Raw genomic sequence first — 12100 nt, forward strand, 5'->3', positions numbered from 1 at the left:
CTGTAACTGGTTAAATGATCTATCCCCTCTGGTGGGAGTGAGGCCGACAGTCTGTAGGTAGGCACTGGCTCTCATAGGTCATTATTAAGCTGGTATACGCGTCATCCATTTCGATCAACATGCCCTGATTAATGACAACAGACAACTGAGGGAAGATAAGAAGGCTTTCACAAATCATTGGCTGGTAGGGGAGGGGGTTCAAGGCTGCACACAAAAGGGGTGGACAATCCCAGGTTATTGAGGAGATGGTGGATGCAGCATACCAGCAAACAGAAATTTCTCCTTTCCTACCTCTACTGTCTCTATATAGCTGCTTTGGAATTACCCAAATAAAAGTTTTGGAAATTTGAATTACACATACATTTTTAACATTGGTTTTGATAGGAATTTCAATGGGTTTCAGTAGGAAAATAAACTTCTGTTCGAATTATTGAATAATGTGATTTATCAAAGTTTGAATTAAAGAGTGTCCACTGTACTTGTTTTTTGTATGTGTTGAAAGTTTTCTTCCTCATTATTACAATGTTGTTGCTATTATTATTAGACCATACTGTAAGCTTCTGGTCTCTTTATGCCAATGATTACATTTTTTATTATTTGCAGATGTGAAAATTTACAAGAACTGATTCTCACGGAGAATTTTCTCACAGAGTTGCCTGCTTCCATGGGAAATTTAGTGAAACTTACAAATCTCAATGTAGACCGTAATAGCTTGCTAAGCCTGCCAATGGAAATAGGTAAGTAAATATGTGAATTATGAAGTATCATCCAGAATTTTTGAGACTGGATCTACCTTCTGGTCAATAGTTGTAGTAACACTATGTACTGTAGATGGTAGTACTAGCATATCTTGAGAGTCAGTAGTATACAGGGTGAGTCAGAAATATGGTTACACGTTTGAAGTAAATATAGGTGTTACTGTACAATGTAGAAGGAAATGGTGAATGGTACATTGAACTTGAAACTTCATTTTTTCATTTCGGATAAGAGATATGTGCCCGAGCTTACGTCAGTAGCCAAGAGGGCGCTGAACATGCAGCATTAAGTTGCAGTTGCAGCATGGGCAATTGCATGCCAGAATGATTGTGAGAGCTGTGAGCACAGCAATGGACTTAAACTAAACAACAATTTTATGTAAGCAGTCGTTTTATACACTTTCGCACAGTGGATGGCAACAGTTTTATGTTAAAATCACGTCTTGTCAGTCTCACGATCATTCTGGTATGCAATTGCCCATGCTGCAACTGAAACTTAATGCTGCATGTTCAGCGCCATCTTGGTTAATGATGTAAGCTCGGGCACGTGACTTATCTGAAATGAAAAATGAAGTTCAAAGTTTAATGTGCCATTCACCATTTCCCTCTACATTGTAAGGTAAAACACTACATTTACTTTAAATGTGTAGCCATATTTATGACTCACCCTGTATAAAATTTCACACAGATGGGTGAATGCGTTGACCATTTACGTGTTTTTATTTGGAATTGTGTTGGTGTGGGGCAATTTTGTGATGGATCCGAGAAAGGAGCAACAAGTCTGCATAAAATTTTGTACAAATCATGGGAAAACTATGACTGAGACCCTGAAAATGAGTATATATCTATTCAGGTAAGAATCATGAGCCTACACAGGTTTTGAATGGCATGCTCTGTTCAACAGTTCATTCATGAGGATCAACACTGATCCATTCTTCACCTTGCTGATGAGGTGGGATTTGGCTATGGGACATGCCAAAGCATTGTGACTGCTCAATTGGGCATGTATCATGTCAGCACCAAAGTGAATTTCATCAGGTTGCCTCCAACGATGCAACCTTCTTGTCCAGTGTTATTACTGGTGATGAGAGCTAGGTTTACGGTTACAATCCTGAGACAAAGCAACAAAGAATTTGTCTCAGCAGGGCATACAGTGAATTCCACCTACTACTGTGACATTTTGCAGCAGCTGTGTGAAACTTTACCAAGACGCTCCCTTGAATGTTGGTAATAGAATGTTTTACATCACGACAATGCAATGTCTCAAACTTCATTGTTTACTAGGGACTCGGTAAGCAAAAATGAAGTGACTGTTTTCCCTCACCCACCCTACTCACAATGAATGTGACTGGAGATCTAGTTTGAAAGGCTGCTGGTTTGACACAGTTTAGATAATCTAAGCAGGAATGCAGGCAGTGGTGGATACCCTCACAGAACACAACTTGCAGGATGTATTTGAAAATGGCAGAATCACTGGGACTGACGTGTAAGTGTGAAAGGAGACCATTTCAAAAGTCCAATGGGTCTAAGTGAGTTTTTGACCAGATGGTAGCACCAGTCCTTAAACTTTTGGATACCACCTCATGAATGAATACATTATTTGGTTTATTTTACTTCGTGTTTCTGTCACTTTTGGCTAATTGCGAAGAAGGATACTACCTTGTCCATTACGTAATTATATAAATAGCTTTTCTCCTTGAAATTACTTACAGTGTGAAATTAACAGTGTAGTATACACTACTATGCTACAAACTAGGACTAAGCTGGCATCACTGAACATACATCAGTGCCAATACTTATTCTCTTTGATTCCTAAAAATAATGACACTTGAGAACTGCAACAATATGTTGTTTTTCAGAATATTTGTAGATGTAGATGATATTATGTATATGAATGATGGTTTTGTAAGATACGGTATATTCACCAATAACTCAAAGGTAGCAGCACCTCTGACTAAAAGGATGATATTGTGAGTTCACTGTTAGAGATTTAAATGTACGTGAAGCCATCAACTTGACATTTTTGGTATGGGAATGGAGCAGTGCTTCTTCAGAACATACTACATATTTTTTCTCTTTGCATTATGTTCAGTTATTCTATTGGTGATCCCCAGTTAAGAGTACAGTATGGGGCTTTGGTGACAGTGTTACATCATGGTGCATAGAAGAAGATGGCTCCACTGCTCATTTAATGTCTAGTACACATTGAAACAAAGGTTAACAAATAACCATTACTTTTCATTAGAAGAGCAAAACTTCCATGATAAATCAGTGACCTTAAGAAACACTAATTTTAAATCAATTAAGAGAAACTAGTTGATTTGCATAGTCAGAATACTACAATCGTCTCATTCCAAAGAAGCAAAACGTCTATTGCCCCATCACAGCTTCAACAACCACTCAATACAAGAAAGCTTATGGACAAAATTTTGCTTGGACATTTCCCATTCTTTCCCTCTTCCCACAACATGTTTGCAACGAATAGCAACAACCAGCAGCCTGTTATTTTAGCCCCTCCAAATTGCAAGAAAACACAAGAAACCAATACATTTTTATTACCTACGTGAAGTTTTGTGTTTCCATGTTGCAAAATGGATAGTTTTATCTGATTAATTTTGAAGGCTCGCTGCCTTCATTCACTAAGGTACGGCATCCGGAGTGGAGATCAATCCTCTTGTGCAACACAGAAACACAAAACTTCATGTAGGTAATACTTTAAACTGTGTTTACCACATCCATCATGAAATTCATTTTTGTCAGATGATCTGGATTGTAAGAAAAAGAATAGAAAGTAATAAATTACCTTCCCTATACTTGGTGCATGTTCAGTCTTTTCTCTTCAAATATTAGAGCTTTCCTTGCTGACAAAAGGACTCTTATTTAGGGGTGGTGATCTCAAAGGTAAAAGCCTATAAGGCTCTGTACTGAACTCGTTGAACTTTGGATTGTTTATATCTTCATCTGCTCAGCATAGCAATTGTTATGAGTAAATTGCATATCAAGTTGTAAGAATACAAAGGTCTTACATAAGCATTCTATAGTCCTCCTTCCTTAAGAAAGGTATACGAATAAAGATTATTCCTATGTAATTAGTATATTTTTCAAGCTAGTAGTGGTAAGATATTCAGTGTTTTGATATTTGCTTTCATGTCTTTTTAGGCCGATTAACTCAACTTGGTGTTCTATCCCTACGAGATAATAAATTGCAGTTCCTGCCTGTTGAAGTTGGAAACTGTGATGAATTGCATGTTCTAGATGTTTCTGGAAATAGGTAAGTAGAACATTAAACCTAGAAGTTTCTTGGTGTGCTGTACAAAGATATCTCCGTATGCTACTAGTGTCGGTACATACAGATGATGATGAGAGGAAATTAGGGATGGGACAGATTAATCGGTACTTATCAGTATCAGCTGATATAACCTATATCATATAGGCATATTGGTGTATCAGTTTATCAGCAAAATTATCGATAAACTGATACTGTGGAATCCCAATTTTCTGTTCCGAGATTTTACATTTTTCCGCATTATACGAGGCGCATCCAGAAAGTAAGTTTCCCTATTTTTTTTTAAAAAAAACAACACAGTTTCAGGAAACCATTTATTGGCAACAGGTACAGCAAAGGTTCAGCTATTTTTCAACATAGCAACCACCAGAATTGAGACACTTGTCGTATCGTGGTATCAAGTTTTGGATCCCACTGTCGTAGAACTCTGCCGCCTGTGAATAGATCCAGCGTGTGACAGACGTCTTCAGCTCTTCGTCGTTGCCAAAACGCTCACCGGAGGACAGGAATTTCTTGAGGTGCAAGAAAACGTGAACATCGCTGGGAGCCAGATCAGGACTGTAAGGTGGATGATCAAACAACTCCCAGCCAAATTCCGTCAAAACAGCTGCTGTGCACCGAGCCGTATGTGGACGAGCATTGTCATGGAGGAGCACAACACCTGCAGTAAGCATGCCACGCCTCTTGTTTTAAATGGCACGTCGCAATTTCCTTAGTGTTTCACAGTAATGGTCAGTGTTCACCGTTTCACCTCTGGGGAGGAAGTCAATGAGCAAAATGCCCTTCCTGTCCCAAAACATGGTGCACATCACTTTCTGTACTGACAGCGTCTGTTTGAATTTCTTCTTGAACGGAGATCCACTATGCCGCCAATGCATTGACTGCTGCTTGGTTTCCGGGGTGAAGTGCGAAATCCACGTCTCATCACCCGTGACGATCCTGTCGAGGAAATCATCGCCGTCATCATGGTACCGTTGCAGGAATGTCAGTGCTGCTCCTGAACGTTTCATTTTGTGTTCGGGTGTCAGGTTTTTCGGTGCCCACCTTGCACACAATTTTTTGAACAGCAGGCGCTGGGTGACAATCTCATGCAACACGGATCGCGATATCTGCGGAAAAAGGCTACTCAACTCCGTAATCGTGAAGCGACGGTTCTCTACGATGCGCTGCCGCACCAGCTCAACCAGATCATCAGTGATGAGGGATGGACGCCCACTGCGCTCTTCATCATGGACACTTTGACGACCTTCCGAAAACTGCCGACACCAGCGACGCACTATCTGCTTACTCATAATGTTCGGCCCATAGACCTCACAGAGCTGACGATGAATGTCAATTGGCGCAATGCTTTGTGCATTCAGAAACTTTATCACTGACCGAAACTCGCATGCGGCGGGAGAAGGAATACGAGCTTCCACTTCGGACCACTGCTGCCTCGCTACTGGCGCCGGGCAGGATCTGTCCGCCTGGCATATGATTGATACGTCTTAGCTCTTCTGCGCATGCGCAATTTACACGGCTCATTATGTTTACTTTCATGGGAAAAAAATAGGGAAACTTACTTTCTGGATGCGCCTCGTACATTTAATCTTGATGGTCCCAACATAGCAAAATGTTACAAAATTTTCCTTGATTTTACATTTTCCTGCATTTTAATTTTTTTCAGCTTGGTCCCCTGAAAAATGTAAAATTGAGGTTCCACTGTACATTGTGTAATTGTACCGATCTGATATATCTATAAATATCTTTATAATTTTCTCATAATTTTCATGCATATAAATTAGGAATGGGCCGATCTGAAATTTTGGCCAATACTGATAAAGTTCCAAAATAAAATTTATCGATACCAATACCCGATATTCTACCAATCTGTTATGATATTCGAAATGGCCCTTGAAGAACCTGAATGGTTCATTGACATCCTTAATATAGGTGTGTTTCCAGGTAACTGCATTGCAAAAGAAGTTGCATATTTAGACATTTACGTTTTTAAAAAATAGGGCATGGAAATTAATTATAAAAATCATAACAAAATGGCAGAATTTAGCACTAAATTATAAGATATTTATTGATATATTTCATCGGTAATTTCACCGATAAACCAATATACCGATATGCCTTTATCGGCTGATACCGATCGAGTACCAATTAATGTGTCCAATCCCTAATATGAACATAAAATCTCAATTCTCTGCTTCTTTTTAAAAGTAATTCTCTAAATATGCAGCTTCTTTTGCATTGAAGTTATCTTGTAACAAACGTTTATTAAGGAGTTCAGTGAACCATTCATGCTCTTCAAAGACCATTTGGAATTTTGTATCAGATTTGTAGAATATCGGTTATTGGTATCAGTAAATTTCATTTCAGTTCTTTATCATTATTGGCCACAATTTCATTTCGTTCCATCTGTAGAGGAAATATATCAAAGTGGCAGTGTTGCAAATTAGTACTGGTCCAGCAGTTTAAAGTGGAATTTAAGGATGGACCAATATCAAGTTTTTGTCAAAACTGATAAATACTGATATGAAATTTGTTTATACTGATAACAGATATTCTACCAGTGATATGTAAAATTCCGATTCCTTCATGAAGATAAATGGTTCATTAATCTTCCTAATCTGGCAGAATCCATGTTCTCGGATAGGATGGAAGGATGTGTGGAATCAAATTCAAATTGTTGTTTTAAGTCCACTGCACAGTTAGGCTATGACCATCTACCAATTCTCGTAACACTCATCGCAATTGGAGAACAGTCGGGATCAACTTCCTTACTAGGATTTTTACCCCTCAGGCTTTAAAGATCATACGCTAAGTCATCGAACTTTTTCAAAATAAGTCTGGAGTTAATGATTTCAAGATTTTATTTGGTTTGACATGCAAAACATGCTTCAAATTCACCAAAAAACAACGAGGTCGACATTCATTGAACTACTTACAACATATCTACACTTCTCTTTTATACAACGTGATCGCGAACATGGCTTTTCTTCACATTGCTCGCAAAGTTATAATTTGTACAGCGTGATGAACTCGTGTTGAATTAATTTTTATATGTACAACGTTTTAATACATCTCAAGAACTTTTGATCTGCCATAAGGCTAATTCGACCTACAGTTTAAAGTGGAATCCAAACCACTGTGCATCCACCAGGTATTGAACCTGAGACCCCTTGATTACAAGGCATGACATTAGGCACTGTGCCATTGGGGTGGCCCCACTTGTGTCTATGTGTTTGTGTGTGTGTGCATAAATATAACAATTATTTTCTTTTTTAAAAAATATGTTTGCACTGATAAGAAAGTAGTTTCTTCATGTGCAGATTCAATCATATCCATATAGTACATCCAATCTGTTTTTGTAGTCAGAGATCTTTAAGAAATTGTTTACTTCACTATAGAAGTAAAATTCATTAAAATATTGCATTTGGAATGTTATTTGAAGATCCTCCTGTGTATAAAAATTCTGATGTGCAAGGTATTGTTATTTTGCAAAAGATTACCCAAATAATAACTTAATTCTCCTAATTTCAGGTTACAATACTTACCGTATTCATTAACAAACTTAAATCTCAAAGCTGTGTGGTTGTCAGAAAACCAGGCCCAACCTACATTGAAGTTCCAGACAGACATTGATGAGGAGACCGGTGAACAAGTCCTCACATGCTTCTTGTTACCTCAGTTGGAATACCACCAGGAGCCAGCAGGTATGGCTTTGATTTCTGAATAGAGTATTTTTTGATATTCTGCCATGGTCGATTTTATAGCGTACTTGAGAGAAGGAAACTTGTACTGTAGGGCAATATGATGCATTTTTTCTCTATTTGTAGCAGTTGTTTTATTTCAAGTGCTTCACTTTATGTAGGTTAAGTTGATGTTTTATGCGTACTGGATAGAAGTTCGTTAAGCTAGTATACTATAAGACACATTCTTCTTAGGAGTACAATTAGGGCTGATCCGATACCAATGCCAAGGTATCGGTATCAGCAAATACCAGATCGGCATTGGAAACTATCGGTTGTAATTTATTTACTGATACTATTAAGACATTTTGATCTTTCACGGACTCTGCATAAATGCCATGTCTAATTATCCTGAAAATTTTGCAAATTTCGAAGTATCTTTTTATTTTGCACCAGTTTTGAGTGAAAAAGTGAATTTTTTGATAACATAACATGTAATTTTATATTCTGGTGTAATTCTTGAATATTTTAAAGTAAAACTCTTAATAAATTGGTTCATACAATTCGAGTGGAATACGTACACACAAAATGTTAATCAATATTGTTAACAACTTTCAATTTCAATTTTCAAGAATCTGTATAGGTGGGGTTCGGTGAGGGTGTCTGCATTGCTATCAGTATTGGTTCAAAGTGGTATCGGCTCAGCCCTAATTATAGTTACAAGATGAACAATGCATAACAGCAACACATCAAGAGCAAGGCAATAAATATTATTACTATTCCACAAGAGCGAATACCCTAAATTTAACATTATTTTTGGTTTAGTATTATGAGTACACATTAATACTTGGTTTGTTTCATAGTTGTCATGCAATATGCCTTGAATTGTACAGTTACAAGCATAAGTACAGTGCAACTAGCCCGTCCGTGAAAGTTGACCAGGCAGTTGCATTGACTAATACACAGAGGCTCGCTCATATTTGTGGTAATTAAAATAGCAAAATTTCGGTACAAAAACAGTCAATTTCGGGTTCAAAAGCGGTAAATAAAATTAAATTTCACTGTTATAGTGGTGAAAAAGCAGCATATAAAATGACATTTTGGTTTTTAAAAATGTGAATATAATCCCAAATTTGATTTAAAAACTGCACTATTACACAAAATAAACATATCCCTTCTAATAGCACATTAAATCATTACCAGAATATTAAGATTATTCCTGCTTCTCAAATGTTTGCAGCAGAATTAATAAATTTTCTGTGAATTGCATAACTCACAGGATACTTCAGACTTCAGAAGCATGAAAAATTAACGTTACAATGTGTTATTTCACATTTCGTGTTTTCGTCAAAAACTAAATATGCATGCCTCTACTAATACATATTTTGTATTAATTGCATAATCGAAAACTGAAACATAACAACTCAAGGAAGAAATTTATTTAAAAAAGAACCGCTCACCTATTCTGAGGCATGTGAGAGAGAGGCCGGCACAGGGCCTACAAAGACTGTTGCATCACCGGTTTTTATTCATAAGTAAAATTTTTTCTTTCAGTTTCTAAACTATATGGTCAATAATTCAGCTCTCCATTTGAAGCATATATATTTCATTTAGAGTTAGTTACTCTTTTTGGTAGATAATATTACAATATTGAAAAATGTTTTAAGATAATTTCTTGGATACTGAGATGTTAAAGATGTGCATTATTGAGTTCAAACACTTGGAATTTTAATTTTTTAAAAGTTACATACACACTTTCATAAATTGTGTACAATATGTGTAATGCTGACAACACAACTTAGGGCTTAGCTGGATCTGTGGCACATGCCAGCAAAGGTTATTTTGAAATTTCATCTTCTTTCAAAAAAACGCCTTGATATTCCAGTTGGAAATATTACATGTGCTTAGAATTCCTTCAAGAGCATTTTCATGAATCTTCATGTGGTTTGCTTTCGCTGTTTGCTCGAAATTCATTACATTCGTGGCTATGTAAACCTCTTAGAATATTGCGAATATGTAGACAATGGTAAAAACAAACCTCATGATGATTCACTTGAATGCTCTAGAAGTAATTCTAAGGAGATGTAACTTCTCAGAATTTTGAATGTCATAGCAGTTTCTGAAAGTAGAGGGGGTAAAAAAGGTCCAGCAGGGCTTTAAGGAAAGAGGTAAGGATGGGACTAGAGAAGTTTTGTCTTGTACCTATAAGAGAAACCTTATTTTGTTCATTATTTTACTTCCTTCTGGGAAACAGTATTTTCTGTAGGCACTCCCAAGACATTCATACCACACTTAACAGTAATTTCTTTCTTTTCCTTATGAAGCATACCTTGTAATACATTAGCAAACAGTAAATTAAATTAAAGAATGGGCACCCTCAAGTAAATGAACTACTAAATCTGATTTATGGACTGCTTTTCATTCACATCAAAAACACTTTTTATTCCTACAAATTGAAATTTTTTCATTCATAATATGGAACTCCCCGATGGCGCAGTGGTAGCATCGTCGCCTTGTAATCAAGGGATCCTGGGTTCGATTCCCGGTGAAGGCACATAGTGCTTCGGATCCCACTTTAAACTGTAGGTCCAGTCCTGATTAGCCTTACTGTGCATAAAGTGGACTTATAACAACAAATTAATCCAGTCAAATCAATCATTCATAATATGAGATGTCTGATATTACATTGCTTACTTTTTAATCTGTTCCAAATAAAGGCATGCACATTCGACAGTTTGCACTGGTAAGGTGTATTAAATATTATGATGCACTGCTACTTTTATGCACCTCACTAACATGCAAGAAATATTTCTCACCATTTGATCTTATTGCAAAATTGTATGATATCTACAAGATATCATTGTGCAAGATCGCACAAATAACTCTATCAAAAATAGTCTTTCTACTCTTCATTATTATAATCTACCACAATTAAGGAGGATGATACAAATCTTCGTTGTTATATTATATTGTTTCATCATCCAAACGAATATACTTACATGCATGCAAATGTTAATGTTTTACATACACTGTTTCTTGTAGTTGGGAAAAGTTGCAAAGTCAATATACAGGGATCCTTGATTATACCTTTTTGAAGGGCTAAAGAACTTGAAATGCACGAAATGTTAGATTATAGTACCTTATAGATTATAGAAACATAAGTTATTCAAAATTTAAAATTCAGGAATATAAAATTGAAGTTTCACTGTATGGTGAATGAAAACGTTAAAATGTTTAAAAATGTAAAATCTGAAAAAAATTATAACATTCCAGATAACACAGAAAACTTGATGCAAGCCTGAAGCAAACTTGCCATGCGAAGTGAGGAAGCTTGCTTGCTACAAGCTTGCATCCAGCTGTCTAGTTACCATAAATCGAAGTATCAGCAAACTTACCAATGCAAGCCTGCATCAGCTGTAAGCTTACAGCAAAAAATCACTTGCCATACCACTTACATTGAACTTGCATCCAGCTTGCCACATAAAATTTACCGTTGCAAGCTATAAGCAAGCTTGCCACAAGCTTACATGCTCTCCAGGATATGGCTTAATTGCACACTTACGATTGAATATGTAATGCAGGAATTCTATACAGAAAACCGAAATTATTACTAAATTCTGTGGTAATTAAAAATAGAATGTTATGTTCACAACAGATATCATTTGCACAGTTTTCTTCGTGGTACAGGCCCTAAAGTTAGTTAGTGTGGCAACTATGTTTTCTTAAAGTGTCGCATCATCATGAAATCTGATAGAGGCAGCAGTATCAGCTGTGCCATTAAGATTTGCGTTGGAATGTCCAGTTTTTTTTCTTGTAATTTTTCTATGAATGTGAAAATTGATACGATATTTGGCACAGTGGTCTCTAAGGAGGAGGATTACTGGAAATTTCCTGACTTTGATAAATAAATACAAGAGAAAAGTGTATATGGAATACTACTTTTAACATTTCATATTAATAATGCTAGAATTAAAATCACATAATCATTTTACAAGTAGTATTATTGTTATACATTTTTAAAAAAAATTAAAACTACCACCAGTCGTTATGTGGCTTGCTGTTTCTAGTATATACAAAAATTAATCAATCTATATTTTCTTCAGTATGCATGTTCAGATCTTAAACGTATGGCAGATATGGTAGTAGGTTTATTTTTACTAGAATACTTACAGAAACAGTCGTGGGTAGGTGTGCTGGACCATTGGTATTTTTATATCATTACATTACCTATTTATATCAGTACATTAAGTCTTGGTTATATTAATACATCAGCAAAATTTTCAATTCAATATTCTTAAGGTATTGCATAGCATAGTTATCTATGATATGTGTTTTTCAAGAACTGTTCCATTTTTAAATGCATTTTGAGCTAGTAAAAT

General features: G+C 36.3%; 1 protein-coding gene across 7 annotated transcripts in view; it reads left to right on the plus strand.

Moving 5' to 3' along the window:
• LOC145997186 (protein lap4-like) overlaps window positions 1-12100 on the plus strand; it is a 320630-nt gene that overhangs the window by 161325 nt on the left and 147205 nt on the right. For all 7 annotated transcript variants that reach the window (XM_083133899.1, XM_083133902.1, XM_083133903.1 and 4 more), the window contains exons 8-10: window positions 604-737; window positions 3915-4026; window positions 7573-7745. In XM_083133899.1, the coding sequence (XP_082990025.1) occupies window positions 604-737; window positions 3915-4026; window positions 7573-7745 (419 nt within the window). The remainder of the gene's footprint in view (window positions 1-603; window positions 738-3914; window positions 4027-7572; window positions 7746-12100) is intronic.

The sequence above is a fragment of the Lepisma saccharinum genome, chromosome 13 (genome assembly GCF_977018435.1).
Source record: "Lepisma saccharinum chromosome 13, izLepSacc3.1, whole genome shotgun sequence".
In the NCBI taxonomy this organism is placed as follows: Eukaryota; Metazoa; Arthropoda; class Insecta; order Zygentoma; family Lepismatidae; genus Lepisma; species Lepisma saccharinum.